The 21260-nt window shown below is 35.3% G+C and overlaps 1 protein-coding gene across 1 annotated transcript in view; it reads left to right on the top strand.

Moving 5' to 3' along the window:
* Positions 1-2268: 2268 nt before the first annotated feature.
* Positions 2269-21260, top strand: part of LOC124637367 (mucin-5AC) — a 77311-nt gene continuing 58319 nt past the window's right edge. Inside the window, exon 1 of the mRNA XM_047173760.1 lies at positions 2269-2516. Coding sequence (XP_047029716.1) covers positions 2469-2516 — 48 coding nt within the window. The 5' untranslated portion in view covers positions 2269-2468. The remainder of the gene's footprint in view (positions 2517-21260) is intronic.

The following is a 21260-nucleotide window of genomic DNA, read 5'->3' on the forward strand; positions in this document are numbered from 1 at the left end:
AACCAAGGAAAGTTTATTTGTCAATGAAAATACAAAAAAAAAGTATCCGGAGAAATTGCTGTAACATAGTTACTTGTTTTGTAACTGTTCGTGAGCTATACATTAGGTAGTGCTAAATACTGCAGCATTTTCTCGGTTTTTTAAATTTCACTTAGGTATTAAATTAAAATACCTACCTTATTATTTTCTTCTTCATCAAAGGTCATCATCATCATCATCCAATGTTATCCCAATTTTATTTGGTGTCGGCGCAGCATATATACTCTTTTCTGACTCTTCTATCTGTAGTCATCTCACAAGTAACATTCTTCCTAACCTCATCATCAAAAGTAGCTTAATAAAAACGAACAGTTAAAATTGTGTGAAAAGAGACATATTTGTTCCAGCAGACAATTTACTCAAGTGAACAGAATAGCTACAGATGCAGACTTCAGTACATTTTTATCAGCAGCCTCTGCCCTTAATGCGATAATTGATATAATATTTTAATAACTTCCACTTATAAAATTAAGTTAAAAATATATCAGTCAGTCAAATTACCGGCTGCCCTATCTCTGATAAACCTTCACACATGTCCTAGATCACGCGTGACCCGACTGCTTGACTGGTTCCTACGAAAACACTGGAATGCTGTCAGGCTAGACTGACACGCCTTGCGAAAAAACTTGTCATATAGGTAAGTATATAAAAAAATTATCGAAGTCGGTTTTGCAGGGATTTTGTAAACTTGATGAAAAAGCTATTTGTAAGCTGTTTTCATTTCTAAATTTTATTGAGAGAGAATTTATGCTAATTATAAGATTGCTTAATAGAGATTTTAAATGGATTTTATATGGACTTTGATAACACATTTTAAATCCTAATGTAATGAGGATCTTCAGTGGATTTTTAATGTGGAAAATGCTATTCGTATGTACTTCGTAGAGTATGAGAATCCCAACTCATGACAATATCATGTGTATGCCATCTTAATACGTTTAAAATTATTTCTCAGCGATTTATAATTGTATTAAGAGTTGTACAATTCGTGCTTCTTAAGTACAGTAAGTAGGTATTAACGTGTCTTAATGCGGTTAATTGGGTGTAATATATCACATTAGGTGCCACTGTCAATCAGTTTTTACGTAAACTAGCTAATTATAAACTGCATACCGAATACATTTGTTTAATTATCTTGTTAAAATAGTTCGAATGCTTGGCACTTCGCTGTGTTACTTAGGAACATCATTATTTATTAATGACACATATTGAAGAATTGATATCACGATTACTTGGTTTGTTTCACGTATTTTGTTGTAAGTTCTATGTTCTGTACGACCCTATAACAAAGGGAATATCCAAGAAGAAAGACTATGTGGCCAATTGATCATGGACGGTTGTGAGATACTTTAGCGATTACCTCTTTGAGTGAGACCAACATTTAGTACTGCATGATACCTAAATTGATTTGAAGATTTTACAGAAGTTTAATACTGTTGATGAAGATAATGTTACCCTATATGGATAAGTGTCTACTTTAACTTATTTTAAGCCTCAAAATCATAGATAAAACCTCGTCAAGGGGAGGACGATTCAAATATTTTGAAATGAGGTTCCTATCATCAATAAATCATCATTGATAAAAGGTCACTTTTGGATAGCGATTCAGTTGCCTCTAGTGAGTATTCGATTGAGCCTGAAGGTTAGGTGAACCGGATCCATATCGATTATAAGGTCGAGAACTTGTTATAATAATATTATAGGTTATATGTGATAAATGCTGGTGTATGACATACTTAGTTATTGAGTTATCTTTAAGTTATTGAGTCAGTTAAGTTAGCTTTGAAATGAAAAACTAGAACTTTACTAGGTAGGCACTGTATCTAAACCAATACTGTTGATGATGTTCTAAACTTATCGATAAAGTTTTTGAATCGCTCTTTTTACATAATATAAATTAAATACGTAAGCCCATTTGTCAATTAAAAACACTGCTTCATGAAAATGGTAGTAAACATGTTCGTAATGCATAACTACCCTCGTAGGTTTCATAACCAAAATTGCCGCCAAAAATCTCGTATCTTCTATTAACAGGTGGCCTAAAACTGATATATTCGCGGAAATCAAATTTGACATGGGTTACATCGGCGGGTTACGTAAATCTTTATGCTTAATTATGAGTCGCATACGCTGTAAGGTCGTAGAAAGTGAATCGACTCGTGTGAACCGTCAAAAAAATCGGCGGCCATGTTGCCAGTCTGTGGCGCGCAGCCCGCGCGAGTCGACGCTTCCCGCCAAAACTTGAATTTCGAACGCGACATTTCAAAACTTTTTTTTTATAATCGCGTGTTCACGGCCAGTGTCAATATAGTTTTTTTTTTATTGATGTGCATTGGATCTCCTTCGCATGTGATGTTGTGAATAATGTGAATAACAGTAGTGCGTAAAGAACAATCGATAGATTCTTTGTGTACTTGCGTTTTCTAAGGATGGGGAACTTTGATAGGACGAGTTGGTTTTACACGATATTTAAAATGGTAAGTTCCTTTAAAGATATAAAAAAGAAATAACAAATTTAAATGTTATTAAAAACCTTTCTTTTTTAAATTACACGCAAGAAAGCCAGTATTAATGTGATACAGCCTAATTAATGTCCGTGATTCGCGTTTCATAACAACCTATTATGACTTTATTTCCATAAAACATACGTAATCGTCAAAATTGGTCACTTTTACCAAAGGCGAGGAATTCATCTGCGTCCGGATTAGTTGGGTAACAAACTGGTTAATAATTTAATCGGCACAGTCGTATCGTAGTATCGAGTAAAATCGACTAAGGAATTTCACTCGATTTGTTTGCGATTTCTCTGTTTGATTATGTGCGGTTTAGTCGGAAATTGAGTTATTGTTCCTGTTTTAAAAATACTGAAACTTGATTTCCATTTTTGCATATTGTAAAAAAAAAATTACTTCCATTATATGTTTTCCTTATTTACCAACGAAAAAACTGTATTTTTATCCAGTAGGTTCCAAAGTGCCTATATGCAGATAAAGTATGTTGTTTACCTTTATTGAATACTTTTTTATATACTTGACTACTTCCGAACGTGGCTATTGATTGTGACCTTACCGGCAACATTCTCTAGACAGGAAAAAACAACAAAAGTTGGGCGTACGAGTCTACGTCTTATGTTACTAGCTGGTTCCCGCGATTTCGCTCAAATATGCCGCGAATTGCTTACACTTCTACAGAATACTCTATTTTCTTGTCCTCAAAATAATAGTTTTAACTTCCATACTTATTTACCGTTTCAGGGTAGGTAAAACTGCAAAATAAAATAGTATCGTAATAATAGATCGAGAGAGTTACTTGATGGAGGATTTTGTAACAAGGTGGACCAATTATAAAATAGTTATTTACAGTATTTCTGATGTTCCCTAAGACCTAGAAAGAGTGTGATGAAAGACTGGATGGAGATAGTGGTCTCTTAGACGCGTATAAGTACTTATCAAGTTTACCTGGATGCGGGAAATGGTTCGTAGAGAAACTGCTAGTAATTCAATAGTTTGGACACCCAGGAAGATCTTACGCAAGCAATTAATTAAGAAGCGACTAATGTCTACATTAAAACTGCGTTAGATTGCAACTAATTAGCTGAGTGCAAGTCGGATTGCGTAAAAACGTTTTATGTCGTCGTTACACGCATAAAAGTGAGCAACTAATGCTTTTAGTTAATGGGTATAAAACTTCCTTGGTGAAATGGTTACTTAAAGGTGTATTTTCGCTGTTGGCAACAATGTTTTTAATGTTGCCAATAGGGAAAATGCCAATTGGTTGCCTTGCTCGAGGGGTCCAAGATTCTGTGTTTGTTATTCACGGCATAGATTGTTGAATTCATGGATATGAAAAAGACTCGTAGTTCTGATTGTAATGTTTAAATGATCCTTTAAAATGACTCGCAAGTCTTCAATATTGTTTCTAGTTTTTAGAAAAAAAGAATGCAAATTTTTAGGGAATAAATACAGCAACATTTCAAAAGACATTCCCTTCCTCTGATGGTATTTTAAATCTTGTAGTACCTTACTCAGACATCACTGCATCTAGAACCTAGTAATCCACATAAAAACTATAATCAATTCGTGTAACCAACTTTATCGCAGTTACCTATAACTGCGTAAATCGGAATGTTAACCAGAACAAGACAGGTTTGTGCATATTTACGTAATGCTGTCATTCCGTCGAGATTCTATTGCAAACCAATTATCATTTTTAATCTAGCCGTATATATCTGTGGTGTCGAAATGGTTGGATTGGAGAAAACCTGTGTCGCCGCTTTCGTTTATAGAACCTATGAAGGCTTAAAAAGGTCTTATTTCGAATATCCCTGTAATCGAACATTTACGGCCGTTAACGATATTTTATTCTGTTGTTTTGCTTACTAGAGAGAGCAATTTAACGTTACTTGTATGGGGTTAATGTCAAAAGTACAGATAGATATTTATAATACTGGGAACGGTCGTTAGTGACTTACTTCAAATAACTCTACTGGTCTAGAAACTAAATAGTGAGAACAGGTCATTTCAAAAAACCGCTCTGAAGTCAGCCATTTGACGTCTTGTATTTCGCAGTTACTAATATGTACATAGTTGACTTCAGAGCGTAATTTGACGAGATCTGATTCGTTCTCCTTCACTGTTTGTCATTGGTTTCCAAGATACACTCAGAAAGTGGGTATAGTGACTTAAATTCTCTTCAAGAAAAGCGTTACCTATGTTTTAAACCCGCAATAACTTGAAGTTCAGGCCACCATGACATTTTACAAATTACAAAATTATAATAATACAGAATGAATAATACTTACTCTATTCATAATTATCATTGAGCAAACATAGAATTTTAGAATGTAGATGTAACTTTAATAATATACGTTTTGACCTCTACGCTAGCCATTCACACGACAATAATTAACTTGTATCATTCTTGCTACATAATATAAAATGCGAATTTGAGTACATTTGTATGATTGCTGCCTTTTGACGGTGGAACTACTGACACTATTTAGATGTAATTTGGTATAGAGATATAAGAGACTGGTTAATGCTATGAACTTCTTTTTGTCCCGTTAATAAGTAGATTAACCCCTGGGGAAGTCCATAGATTAGGTTTTAGTTTGAAGACCGTATTTTGTCGACTGCAAATAAATGTGATCGCATACAGTAAAAATATTACATAAAAAGAATTTCCTCATATTAATAAGTATTACATTTATTATGTGCTCATATTAATTAGTGTTAGTGTTACATTATTCGACGTACGTAACTGAAGCATTCCTTTCGATTACAATGCAGACATATTTTATACTTTATTGTCTTAACCTTTAGACTTGAATTTCAAGTTTCATGTTGCTATGCCAACGTTGTAACACAATAGGTCATTATTTGAACTTGTGACCTTTTGAGGTTTTTAGCACGGGCTTAGTTTAGATCATAGCTTAGTTAAATTTATGCCTATTTATCATAGAGGGTTAGGCAGAAGTATGTCTTTGTACTGACACTTAGACTATTTCTTAAAAGTCCATTAAAGGTTAGTTTTCTAATTGCCTATATTAAATATCGCGTAAGTGCGGATATGAGTTGCGTGCATAGAAAACTGTTGATTTTTTGAAGGTTTATGTATGAGACAAATTTTTGGTGTAATTAAATCTATACTATATGTTTATATTGTAGCATATAACACGTTATTTATAGTCTTGTTTTAATGTAAATTTGTCAACCTTGATTATTCGCGAACGTATTTCTGGTCTGGTTCTATTTCAATATCTGTGAATTTATATTCAAAGTACGTACAACTTCAGTTTTATTATTATACGTTATTGTGGATGACATTTCGTAGGATTTTATTGACGCTCATCGCGATATCTGTCTGTGGATGAGATAAAATTATTTACTTAATAATATTTTAGACAAGTTTGATTCGGTCAACGTATTGTTTGCACACATTACCTTATATTAGCATTTACATTTCGTACAATACCGTAGTGTGAAGTTATCTAGTTGTACTTCTTCATTTGAATAAAAGCTATATTCTTTGAAACGTTAGCAGAACTGTTTCTTATCGAATGTTAGTTGTCTTGTACTAGAGTCTAGAGTGTTGTAGTTCTATATAGTAGGTAAATGCGAAAATCCACTTTAAGGTGACGAATTTGTTCGTTAAGCAACTGTACATAATAGAGTTCATGCGGCCTCTTAAGCTATTAACTTTAGTTACCTAAAGCATGCAGCTTAGCCTACGACTTGTATCACCCTGTTGGCTACTACAAACATAAACCTGCATAAGTATCTATAGCGTAAATGGTGCCAAAGGGCTTGTCTCACAGCATATAATCTGACAGCATAGAATCAAGAACACCTGCGTATTAATATGACAACGATATCAAGATCTTCTAGTGCTGAAGGTCAAATTATTATTAGCAAACATTAGGTAACAGGTTTCTTGAGTATTAATGAGGACACCAGTTTTAAGGCTTTATGGCTAAAAAAATGGCGGAATTAATAATGAGTTGGTTTATGGATAAAGCGTGACTAGTTTCCAAAATGGTTGAAGATAATGTAGGCCTTATCAATATTATTAAAAAATTGCGGAAATAATTTTTGGAGATATATTTGTTATCGTCAATATTAAAGTAACGTGACATGATTGCAAAGAGTCCAAGATATTTTTGAAAATGTGATGTTACATTTAGTTATAATACATAATAGAGCTTGTAAATAAATAAGATCTAAACCTTACCTTCTCCGTGTTTGAAAAGGATCCTTGAGACTCAACCTAAGTAGATATACATATCTTATCTAGTACAAAATGTATTTAGACCCTTTAAGTTTTCTCTAATTTATTTATTTCAGTGTTAAGATAGCCCATTTATCGAGGAAGGCTATAGAATTTCCCACGGGGTGCGGGTTTTATCCGCTGGCAGAAGCCAGCCCGTGGGAAGGTAGCGTATCAATATACTTAAAAATATTTTTAAATCATGAAGTAAATAAAATTATATAAAAATGTATGTACTAAATAAACCTATACACCTAGGTACAAACTTAATTCCGCTTACCGTCAGTCGGCGCGTCCTTGATGCGCGCGCGCACATTCCCCGGCGCGACGATATTCCGCCTCGTCTCAACTGATAGTGTGTTTGTAGATGTTTGTACAATATATTATTTAGATATGAAAATATTATAGTATTTTCAGTATACAGTATATATTTTTTGTAATTTTATAACTTCTATCTGCAATCGTAATTGCAATACTCAAGTATCTAGAATTCTAGAACAAACTTTCATAGAATGGAAGCTCTCAGCACTTTTGATTTTAAACTTCTCCTGTTAACACCACAATTAACAAATAAAATCGTTAAACGAAACAGCACTATAAAATAAAATTGAAACTCAAATGGGAAAAAATCCCATCAAAGCTCATCTAAACTACTCCAACATCAAAGTGATGCGGTATACAAACAGCTTCAATAACTCCATAACACTTACAACTTCCCCATAACAACCGATTACAAGGTCATAACAATAACACCACACCACATAACTATAGCTTACTATAAAAAATACTTTCGCTTTTACTACAAAACTAGTTTTATTTTCATAATAGTGAGAGTTTTCACAGCTACGTTACTCCATTCAATACGACGACGTCATCTCGTACAAAAGAGTTCAACGCGCTCGTTTAAATGTGTTATTCAAATATAGTAGTTTTTGTCCCGGTTTTGCTTTTGATGTGTCTGTGGAATGGTCATTTAACTAAAAATCATTCTGAAATTTTATGTTACTTCAAAAAATTTATATTTAATACTACCAACTTATAAAACATGATTATAAAAGTATCGGCTTTAGTACTAGGTTTTAAACTAACGGGTGATTTTTTTGCTGGTATCTTTTTGGCAACACTGTTTTTGGCAGATCACGCGTGAATCGTGTCTTGTGTTATTGTCAAACTTGTTCAGTTTGGTCTATAATTTAACCATGAATCAACTTACGAACGAACAACGCTTGCAAATTATTGAATTTTACTATCAAAGACGACAATGGTCGAAACGTTACTGTGAATGGCGAGCGCTACCGTGTGATGATTGGCGATTTTTTTTGCCCAATATGGAAGAATTTTACATGCCTGACATGTGGTATCAACAAGACGGTGCCACATGCCACACGGCACGCGAAACAATGGCCTAATTGAGAGCAGGCTTCGGTGAACAGTTTAACTGACGTTTTGGGCTCGTCAATTAACCGCCTAGATCGTGTGATCTAACGCCTTCGGACTATTTCTTGTGGAGCCAGCAACGATTGACGCACTGGGAGCCAATATTGAAGCATTTATTCTATTCCCCTAATATGTCGTGACACCTTTTCACACACGGTCGGTTAGCCCCATGGTAAGTTATTAATTAACTTGTGTTATGGGTGCTAACACAACTGATAAACTACATATAGTTACATATATACATATTTATGAATACATATTGTAACACCCAGACCACGGCCAACAAGCATGCTCATCACACAAATGTCGACCGAACCGGGAATCGAACCCGGGACCTCAGGTCCGGCAGTCCGGCATGGTGACCATTGCGCCATCGAGGTCGTCATTCGTAATATACCGGCTGATATGTTGGAGAGAGTGCCGAAATTGGGCCTTGCGAATGGGCCATCTAAATCGGAGCCGCGGCCAGCATTTGCATAAAATCATCTTCAAACATTAAATTATATTGATCGTTCTATCGATTCCAATAAAGATTTCATCAAATTTTTCAATTTTTTTGTGCTTTTTTTGAAAATCAAATCCTATACCTCTTAAAAAATCACCCGTTATAAACTTGGTTTAAGATGATTGTTTAAACCTAGTATTAGAGTCGGTGCTTTTTGACAAACAAAGTTTACTTCTTTTTAGCAGATATTAGTGTAGATTTTTTTATAAAAAAGTGTTATTTAATGTTATTTGTTATGTACTAAAATGAGTTATATAAGTTGACCACATTACGGTGGATCGTTATGACTCAATTGTGTGGAGAAAACGGTTACGGTCATCGTTTTCGAAATTAAATATTTTTATTTTATTTTTATATCTTTTTATGTTTTGTTTTAAAGATAATATTGTAGTTGTAGTAAATCAGTTGATTAAAAGCTGTGTGGTACTGTCTTATTGCGTCTCAAAATATGGTCAGGGTGTAAAATAAATAGCACAAGATGTCAGAAAATCGTTGTCGATGTGTCATAAAATAAATATACCTATTGCAGATATAAGTAATAATCATTTATACTCCAAATTAGTCGTCGTGTTGAGTTTTTATTCAGTTCCAAATAAAAACATTATACCTATAACTTTATACAATAATTATCTATATTTCCTCCAAAGCCTTAATTGATACATCAATAATCCGTTACCCACCACGATTTATTTTTTACCATAATTAATTTCATACGAATGTATTTTAATGTAATTATTAATTCTGCATCAGTAGGTCAACTCAATTTGATAGATCTCGACAGAACAAAAAACTTAACAAAAAGTATTACATACAGACGTCTGCACGAACTGTTTCATAATAGTTTTTTTTTATATATAGTGATGGTGGTACTATATGTATGTATGTAGATGGTTTATTGATAGGTTTTTTGTAATTATCAAATGAGGATATGTTATTGATTGTCAGTTTGATGTGTTTGCTCTACTTAAAGTTATTTATAAGTGTTGTTGTCCTTCTCACGTTTTGTAGAGCCGACTTCAGAGAACTCTATTATATAAAAGTATATATAGGTATAGTATATAGATCAGAGAACAACAATATCGCATACTGTTCTTTATTACGGACACGGTCACTGTGTACTACAGTACTAGAGGCACTAGAGACTAGAGACTATACAGTACACAGTACTACTAACAGTACTAGAGACTATACTAGCCGATTTACCGCATGTTTCCTCTTTATTATATTAGTATAGATTGGTTAACCAGCATTTGACCCCACTTTGCTTTAACCATATTGTTAGCTGCCAGTGGTTACATAAAGGGCACCAAAGACCATCGACACCCCACCATTCAGTCGTTTATCTCTGCTTGGAGGATTCCATTTTCGAACGTCATTGTGACAAGATATGCTATAGTTTGACGGGAATACGATTTTGCCGCGCTTTGGAATACTTTTGTTCAATCATAGTTGATTTTCATGTTAAAACTATTTCTTGTTATTTCCTTGTTAAATAAACCTTCTTCTGGTTCTTAAAAATATATATATATATGTAGCTCAATAGCGTAGCTTAGTCTTAAGCTGCCTTAAATATAATGGCACGATACCAGATCAGCACTATATATTAAAACACATTTATTTACGTGTATGAAGCGTGGTGTCTTCTTCTTCTCTGTCGATTCGCTCTTGGCAGAGCGGTCGTGGTCACGTTGAGCCGTCCACATTAGAGGCGGACTGGCGTGGTGTCTTACTACTACGAAAATTGCTTAGGATTAAGTACAAATTAGGTACCAAAGGATAGTAACATGATCACAAGCAGTTGCTGTACTACAGAACCTACTTACATTAGAACAGGTTTACCTACCTATCTATAGATATATTATTGCAAACAGCAAAGGGTTAGCGGTTGACCTCAAGGGTGTAACTCGACAATGTCAACCAGTATGCTTAACGAAGTGATAAGGTGTTGATCGGTAGTCATTTCTTTTGTGATCACTGATTAAATAGGTCACGCTTAAATATGTTTATAGCCAGCTACATCTAAAAAGTGAACCATCTTGTTTTCTATTCTCTTAATTTGTATTGTTAAAGGGTTTGAGTTCCATCTACGTAGGTATTTATAATCATAAAGATATTTTATTTACTTTTGGGTTTGACTGAAACAGATTAGAAGATAAAGTTAAACAATGATAAGTTAAAAAAGGATCGATTATTTGATGCTATTTCGACAAAGATGCCGTTTTATATTTTTTATACTTAGCAGTAATATTTTTTGCTCATGCCTAAACTGTTCATTTGACACGAGCCTGTTAAAGTTCAAGCCAGTCATTGCGTCATCATGAGATCCGCTTGCCAAACGTCTACGAAGCTGATTCAGAGCTTTTTGCACAAAATGCCGATGCGTCAGTGTTGCACTCTGTCAACTGTAAAATGTCAGATAAATAAACCGTTATTTTTATATAAGAACGTTACTTTACAAAATAGTTTTTAGGGTTCCGTACCCAAAGGGTAAAACGGGACGCTATTGTTTTCGCTAATCTGTCCGTCCGTCCGTCTGTCACCAGGCTGTATCTCATGAACCGTGATAGTTAGAGAGTTGAAATTTTCACAGATGATGTTACCGCTATAACAACAAACTGAAAACTAAAATAAAATAAATATTTCTGGGGACTCCCTTACAACAAACGTGCTTTTTTTTGCTCATTTTTGCTCGATATCCATAAGTATAAGTATATATAGAATAATAGTTTGGATGGTACGGAACCGTGCTACGACTACGTGCGCGAGTCCGACTCACAATTGGCCGGTTTTTTAACATTGACAGTTCATTAAATATGAAACTATACATATTGTCTTAGAAAATAAATGTGGAAGGAAGGTTTCGTTAGATAAATATTGTAATTGTTCTTGTACCCATGTCTGCTCCAGTTTACCAAGTCTCCGAACGAATAAGAAGTCAAAAACTGTCGTTCTGATGAAGTAAGATCGCACTCGTTTCACGGAATCGATTTTAAACGGAATTAAAAGTATTTTCGATTTTCCTGATTGAGTTATATTTTCTGCAGCAGTTTACTTTGTATTATCATGAAGTAAAAGTATAGGTTTTATAGTCCTACCCACCGGAAAAAGGCATAACTACCCAATATTAAGTTTATAAAAAAAGAACTTAAGAGTGATCAATCTATATAAAATGGAGGCAAAAAGACAAGTATTTACAGCAAAAAAACGTGGCAACTACCAAAAAGGAATGAAATAAAAATTAAAAAGGCACTTTGCCTTCGAAATAATCAGCACCAAAATAAAATTATTTAAAACTTGTTCCATCCATATAGGAACTTTAGGTATTCAAGATTTTTATGTTAAGCAGGCGTCTTTCTTGATTCCTTTGTATGGACTGGTGTTTACGAGGATAAAAGTGTTGGCTTATATTTCTCTGTAGATATGTCCTTGTTCATTATTTATAGTTAAAGCTAAAACTGGCATCTATGGATAGATGAGAAAAATTGAATTGATTTTAGCTTCCTGTACTTTATCTAAATAAGCACTTTTGAAAGGATTTTTTTTTGTATGTCATTATCAAGTCCCTCTGTTTTTATAACTATAACAACCAGCTAAAATCGCAGGCTTTGGAGATACAAAATAATCATCATAATTTTCACAAAACCATTTCATCAAACTTTATTAGCACAATCTATACTATCTATACTAATATCATAGAGAGGAAAACTTTGTTTGTTTGGATGTAATGAATAAACTCAAAAATTACTGGACCGATTTTAAATATTCTTTCACCATTAGAAAGCTATATTATCTGTGAGTAACATAGGCTATATTTTATCCCGGTGCGGGCAGTAGCTCCCACGGGACGCGGGTGAAACCGCGGGAAAACGGCTAGTAACCAATAAAACAATCGAATTACATCACTCCAAATTCAAGCAACCTAAAAAAAAAAACAAAAAAGCAGCGTTCAATACAAAATTGATTAGAAAACATCTTCATTGCGTTAAGGACCACTAATTGTACTAATTCCGTTTAACCACGCTTATGCAAGTTGCTGGGTGCTGTAGCAACCGCGGCTAACCGTGAGAAACTAGCAACCAGTCTAGTCTATGAATTGAAAGGAAATTAATGTATAAAATTAGTTTTTACCACCACGTAGTTGACGGAAATTTTCTTGATTTCCTTTAGTCCCTTCTATTGGTGGAGAAAATTGGCTTGATTTTCTTGTCAATGGTAGTCAGAAATCTCTAGATCAAAACGTCTTAATAACTCGATTTTACTCGTTTTAAACTTGCGTGACCCCGATTCTGTGATTCATCAATAAGTTTTCTTTGTACTATAAATCTTCCGAGTCTTTTCCTAACTATGTTGGGGTCTTCTTCCAGTCTAACCGAATACAGCTGAGTACCAGTGTTTTACAAGGAGCGACTGCCTATCTGACCTCCTCAACCCAGTTACCCGGGCAACCCAATACCCCTAAGTAAGACTGGTTGTACTATATCGATTATCATCGTATATCGATTATCGATGTTACTCGATGTCGTAATATAGTATGTTACGTTGGAACTGGTAATTAGTGTTAGCTAATGAGCTCAAACATTTGGCTTTCTATCAATATTTCCTTAAGGGATATCGCAATTATTTGTTTTGCCGGAATACGCGGCCGGAATATGGTACGCGGTTCTATTGTTTATGTAATATTACAATGTGACGTGTGTTGCGATGTTTTGTAAGAGGTATAACTTTTTAAGAATTATGTTTTTGTAGTATTAAATATTTTCTTCCTCCAGTGGTTTCTATCCGCGGTGCAGCAACGCACAGAAAAAAAAACATCAAATCGGTCCAGTAGTTTTTGAAACTAAAAAAACAAGCTCTTCAGCTTTCCATTCCTTCAGGACTCCATATTATTTTTTGACAAATTAGTTTTTCAATATCAAAAATAAAATTATTTATCATCTAATCTTTTATGGTGTGTGTGTCAAAAGTTTGTGGTTATTTATTCTTAACAGAATGCAACACAAGCAAGACCAACTCACACTCACTTTTATCAATAAAGGTAATTATCGAAAGGATGAAGTATTTACGGTACACTAGCGTGCAGTAATAATGACCACTTTTCTAATGAAGCGAACATGCAAGACTTTCGCTTGCAATCACCTCTGACCCTCGGGTAAGCTTATGTTTACTTCGAGTTTGTATTCCCATAGTTAACATAAGTAAAAATATCGAAAACATGTTTAAATTTTTTGACCATAATTTTGATATTTCACACCGTATAAGTACAGCTTTCGTCACATGGCTTTACCGCTCTGAAGTTGACTGCTATTGACTGTGCAATAGTGAAAATGTATGAAGAAAATACTAAGCGCTGCTGGCGAGAAAACCTGGACTATCTGTAAAAGCATGTAAGGTTATGTAAGGACCTTTACCCAGCAGTATCAGTTCATAATTTTTTATTAGATAAACAACTCACAACATTATAGTTAAGATAATTAAGACTTCGTCTCCATACGTCAGTCAAAAGCAACATATCCAATTATGCCAGTCAATTCCTGCGGTTTTAAAGATTCAATTTTAAAGGTTTAAAGGTGTTTTTAGTTTCTTTTTCCTGGTGATATATTTTTTACTTTCTTGAATTATGTAAAAAAGAAACTTACATAAACCGTTGCCAAAAGTCTCCACACTCGTAGATTATGAATATTGAATGATTGCCAACACAAGTGGTTTGCAAACAATGGCGTGTTCTTGTCATCGTAATTGACAATCGATTGGGTAACATTATCATTTAACATTCAAATGATAGGTAGTAGGTACACATACAACATACACACATGTTCCCTTTGGCATCATATCATATGGACATCATGTTGGTATCTGGGGACAATTAATGCCTATTTTATATATTATCTATGGTAGGAATGTTGATACCAATGATGACAATGACAAAACGTGGTTTTAAAAAAAGTATCTGTAGTGCAAGATCCAAACCATCTTCTCGAACAGAGTTAATGGTGTGAACCTAGCACTATGTAAATCTCAGTCCGATACTTTTTTCCGGTACCTAACTGTCATAAAGAGTTGTACCCATGATCAGCTAACCCCACGTATCTTGTCAACTTTATGAAAACTTGTATGTGGGATAGCCTTGGCAAAAAACTGCAAAACAAAACTTATATGTAAATGGTTAATCGTTTGATGCGATAGCACGAATAACAATCTAAAACTTGTTATGAAAACGTTACGCGAATATGTTATAACTACAATTATAGGAAGCGGTTATTACTAAACAGTCTTAATTTTCTTAACCTTTATTGGTTTAATTTCCGTTATCCTTTAAGTTTCCAAACTATTAGTTCGATAAGCTTAACTGCCGTTGTAAGTAATAACAAATGATTAGAACAGGAGTTGATAATTCGGATAAATTACAATTAAAGTGATACCAATAATTAAAATGATTACAAATAATGATAGTGTTTAAATTTTGGGATTGGCGTTTACCTAATATTCGATTATTTCAGACCTGTACATACTTAATCACACGCTCAACTCGTTTATAATAAGATGGGCTTGGCTTCCAGTCTTAAAATTTCAGGAACTTAAAGAATAGAGAGTCCTTCACCTCAAAAAACCTTTAAATCACAGATATTTCACCAAGTATGTCAACAGATAACAAGCTATAGAAGGGTTACAAACAAACAAACCTTAAGATTAATTACATTATCTCCCTCATCTCGGAAGGTTCCTATTCAATTGTACAAAAAACAATGAAAGAGTAACAACTATAAAATAAAACTAGACACTAAAATACACGGGTCAGTGGTTCCTAACAAAAACCAACAGAGGTCGCTCCCACAGAAAACAAATACAGAATAGGCTTATAATCTAACGATAATTATCTAACTTCGACGTACATTGCTGGGTTTACTCAAGGTCTTTTGGCCAGAGTACAAAGTAAGCAAGCAATGGAAGGTGATCAAAACAATAGTGGCCTCACATTCCTTGATTGTGGGCTGGGAGATGTTAGTCAATTGAAGGTTCTGAATTTATGAATGGGCTGTATTTGAAGGTAGTTGTTGCTATGATAAGAGACTATCGGATATTTTGGGGTCATCGAAGAGATTACAGGCTCTCGGATTAGTTTAGGCGTTTTGTGGTAGCTTGGAGATTATCTTAATCTAAAATTGCTGCAAAAGACTGGGAGACTTAACGGTGGGGAAAAATGTTGAAATTGCCTCTAATATTTTTAATTTACGCCAACTAAACAAAATCAAACACTCTATGTATGAGATAAGACATTTACCCTGCTCACAAGTAAACAGATTGTATCTCGTATTGATATGAATACACAATTGTCATCTCCATAAAAGCAAACATTACGCATACATCTCATGTTCAATTAATTCACAATTAGAAACTGTAGCAGTAACCTCGGGGTCTATTCTCATAGCACTCACTCACAGATGTACGAGAAAGTGCTCCGTGCATCGAATGTCAATCGATAAACATATTCTTTCACTTTTCACCGGCATTTTTGCGAAACTTATGCATTGACGAGCGGTTTCTAGAATAGGTTCTATAGTAAATTCGTTTGGAAATGAAAGTGGTAGCAACATTAGAATTTAGATATGCTATGGTGCTCTTTGATTCGCGATAAGTGTTAGAAAATGTAGGAACAGAATTTGAATAATGGAAACGTGAAGAAAAACTCTTGTTGCGTAATAAGTATCGGCATTTCTTAATGGGGCGATTTTTAAGTGAATTATACGAAACAGTATTTGGTTTACTAAATATTTTTCATAAATATAAGGGTGCGTCCACATCTGGCGAATGCGCCGCGAATGCGCAGCACGCGAGCCGATCGCGAGCTGCCCGCGAGCTGCGCGCGTGCATTTTTGTTCGTGCGCCGCTTCTGCGCCGCCCGCGCGCAGCTCGCGCGCGACCTAAGCGCCGCACGCGAGCGGCGCGCAGGCGGCGCGCGACGTCTGCCATCTTCGATAGTACTGAGCCAATATACGGAACTGTAAGGGCGAGAACTGATTGCGCGCAGATCGCGCGCTGCTCGCGCGCTCTATACGAGCCTTGCGTGAGTTGCGCTAAAGAGGCGCACCGAACTATTGCAGTGACTGCACGCGCGCAGCTCGCGGACAGCTCGCGATCGGCTCGCGTGCTGCGCATTCGCGGCGCATTCGCCAGATGAGGACGCACCCTAATGTGAATCTCAGATCACAGTACCTCAGCAAATTAAATGTATACATACATGTAATACATTTAATTTACTGATCCCTTTGCCATATCATTTATAGTTCGTTGTCCAAAGACCCAATCCTTTTAATTTTCTTCTAAATAGGATAGTTGTATCACTCATTGTAACAGCCTAAAACATCCACTACTGGCTCCCGCAAATCGGAGAGATTTGACCACACCGCACTGAGCATGCGTGTTGACGAATGGTCATTTTACTATCTATTACCAAATTCACGACCGCTTCATCCATCCAAACATTGCCGCCGCCTTCAACATTGCATGATTCGCGTAATATTTGACAGGCAGACACGCACGCGATTATAACCTTTATTCGTTCACAGTTTAAATGCTATATTTCCATGTTGTGTATGTGTACACTGTCCCAGATATTTAGTGGGTTAAAATTGCGTGACAATTAGAAATATCTGCGCTTGTGTAAATGTGTGTGGTTAAGATTATTTAGCGTGGAGAAAAAGTTGTGGCATCTGCATATCTAACGTATAATGTTGTGTTGTAAACAGATTTGTGATTGTGATTTGTAATTTGTAAAAGTAAAAAAAAAAACACAAAAGTGGAGAATAATGATAAAACGATTAAGTATGGTTTTCTTTTAACATTTTCACAAAACAATTTAACTACACTTTATATTTTGAGCGTGAAATTAGTTGGATTCAAAATGTTAAAGATAGATTTTCTGTATAGTTATTTGTGCAGGTCTAAAAGTATCTATTTAAGCACAATTTATGTCTGTATTTCTGAGTTATTAAAATCACAGTACAAGACTGATATTCCTACATAGTCCATTAATTTGCATACTTCAAGCAACATTTTAAGCTAAGTTTCCCATATAACTCAAATAATCTGTCGTACAAAGCCTTCCTAATCTAGAGATACATTAACTTACAGTCCAGTCACCTAGTTAACTAAACTGCCTCTCTAACTGCGATCTAACTACTCAGTAACAGTTACTATCCGCCGTTACATGTCGAAATGTACGAGTATGGTCCGAGAGATCGATTTATCGCGTCAGAATCGGGAATCGGAATCGTTTTCCATTAAAATTGATTTATGTGATGTCACTTTCGAACGTTTTCCTTGGAAATCGGCTGATTTGATGACGAGAAAATTTATTGCGAAAATCGATATTGGATGATGATAAAACGCAGTAAAGCGTCCATAAGAATTGGAAGAATAATTTTGGTGATTTACTTATTTATCTCACTGAATGGAATAAATTCATTATTTTAGTCATATTTTGCACTATACAGAAATCTACTATATAAAAATAAGTCCGGTTTTCCTCCCTGACGCTATAACTCCAGAACGCACGAACCGATTTCCACGGTTTTGCATTCGTTGGAAAGGTCTCGGGCTCCGTGAGGTTTATAGTAAAGAAAATTCAGGAATAATCAGGAATAATTCAACAGAAAAGTGGGTAAATCGTTTTTCACATACAGCGCCATCTCTGATACATAGCATGAAATGTTACATAAAACGAATCTGGTGGCGAAACGGAGTTCGCCGGGTCTGCTAGTTTGCAATAAATATCAGTTTTTCTTATAATAAATACTTAATTGGAGAAAGAATAAGCCATATCAGAACAATTTACTTTAGTACAAAAATATAGTTGCGATAAGTATGTAACTAACAAACCAGGAAAACGATTCCATAATAAACTTTTACACACCGTCTCGTAATATTTCGTTTCGAGTAATTATATGATTGCTCCTATACCTAAGTGATATAATATAAGTAATTGCTATGAAATAAATCTGAAGTGTCGAGTGATAAACGGAGAAATAAGCGGAAAATATGATTGTTTTACGCGTTGTTGGCAAATAAAAGTTGTTAGCAACTTGAGTTATATCTTTTTTAACAGTATGCAATGTACACTAGAGTATTTGTTTCAAACGTAACTATGAAATGAACAGTAACATCTTATCGTCTATCGTCTTGGTCTTAGGTTTTCAGAAATCAACTCAAGAACTAAATAATTGGTTTAGTTTAACGCAAACGCTTTTTATTGGTTTGGTTTAACGCGCCTATTTCCAAAAATACCTACTTGTTACATTTACAAAATTATTTTAGAATTAAATAGCTCCGTTGATCGAGAAAGGCGTTGGGTTACATTTCACCCCGGTGCGTGAACTAATTTCCAAGGGACGACATCGAAAGCGCGATCGGAAACTAGTTAATAAGAAATCAAAAAGCACCAATTCCCAGGAGTAAAGTCAACAATCTAAAATACAGTTTCTCTGACATTTAGCCGCATTAGTATCAGTAAAAGCGCTATTATTCACCGCTCTGACTGCCGCTGCGCGCGCGCCGATGCGTGACCAAAGGTTGCTTGTCTATTTATATTCCAGTTCATTTCCTTCGCTAGCTGGCGTATATTAGAAGTATATTAATTGGTTATTTGGCCTAGAAAAGTCGGTAAATAGAAATTGATTTAATTTGAAGGAATTGAGTTGTTTGTTACAGGGAGAAATATTTATGTAATTTTTTGTTTTATACTGTTGGACTACTGAAGTAAAATCAGCAGTAAACTGCATCATTGTTTTCGATTAATATCGTTTGTTCTGAGTAGGTGTACCTATACTATGGATAAGGTTGGACAACAAATTAAATAAAAATACTAAGTTGATAAATTATCTTCTGAAAACATTCCACATTCCTCACAAGAACGTCAAACGTAACTTTTATGTAACGAATGAGAGATATAAAAAAAGCAACAAAATACAAAGAAACTTAGGAAGCGAGCGAGTAGGTAATGATTCGTCCATTTCTACAATAATCTGCAGCTGTGAGATATGAACACTTTCACATGGTATATGTTTGTGAACATGTGTTATATACAAGGAAAAAGTAACTATATACTCTTAGAATTGAGTTGAATCAATCAACACATTTAATGCTATAGTAAGAAGTATAAATAAAAAAAAATACTTAGAATCAGAGAATGATGTTGGAACTTCCACATCAAACTCATTCAAGAACATACTTTGGTCTATGGAACCGATAAAAAACTATCCCGCATAAGTGGATAAAATACAGTCTATATACTCCCTTCCTCTATAATGGATAAATGACATCTAACACTGAGAGATCTTTTCAAATCGATGCACCCGAGAGCTTTAACATCAGTATCGATACGCGTCAAGCGTAACAATAATCGACTAAACTCCTAACGTACCTAACCGCATGTTTAGTCTCTCTGTCTCCACAGATTGCACGGCGCAACCACATCGCTTGTGAAATTATTGGAATTCGCCAGCACTTGACGTTAGGTTTATTGGTTTTATAACTATTTGAGCAAAGTTTCCTTGATCTTTTGTAAAGGTTGCTTATATGTAGAATTAGTTTTATGACTTGTTAGTTGTGAATGGCATCTGAGTATTTAGTGATGTGCAAAGTATGATTTGACTTTTGATAACTAATTTGAAAATTCTCGAAAATCTACCTAATGCTTGGTTTCATTCAGTGAAATTGGATTTATTTCCAAACTTGAAGTGGTTATACGTATGACCTCTTGAAACCTTGTACCCCCAATTTTTTATTACCTATGTCAGTATCTTTTAAGTGTGCAAATTATGTTCAAAATAGAAATATCAGTCACTAATTCAAACTCGTGTCTAAAAATATTTATAGGCCATAAAAGATCTTATAAGTTCATCATTTCTCACACCTACAAATTGATTTAAAATGCGCGACATTTTCCGTTACGGACATAAGCTGCATACCATACGCATATGCATAGTTCATACGCAGTCGAGTACGGACGCGTTTGCGCTGCACTGTATGAATTTTTAATTCGCGAATTGCGCGGCTATAGCCGCTGCCCGGTTTTCGCTATGAGTGCACAAACGCTCATAGCCAACGAAGTGTTGGCATTTATCAAACATGCCATAGATTACATGGACGAGGTTAGCATCTTGCAGATCTGCAAGACGTCGTTCAAGGAAGATGAGATTAGCAGTGCTAAACTGCTGCTTTTCACTACTCTTGGCAAAGTAAGCCAGATGCCGTCTCGTCGAAGGGATGGCACAGAGAAGAGTCTCCAGGACATCGTCACGCTGTTGAAGGAGACCGACCCGGATGACGTGCCCGATTTCGTGGCGAAGGACCTGCATAAGCTTCCTCCCGTCACGTTCGACCACGTAGATGTCACCAGGCTGCTGAAGGATATCACACTCCTTAAGCAAAGCCAGGCTGAGATGCAGCTTCAGCTGGAGGTGTCCAACAACACCATCAGTGATCTACGGGCAGAAGTAGTAGCATTGCGCAACACAAT

Source organism: Helicoverpa zea, chromosome 16 (assembly GCF_022581195.2).
Source record: "Helicoverpa zea isolate HzStark_Cry1AcR chromosome 16, ilHelZeax1.1, whole genome shotgun sequence".
Lineage (NCBI taxonomy): Eukaryota > Metazoa > Arthropoda > Insecta > Lepidoptera > Noctuidae > Helicoverpa > Helicoverpa zea.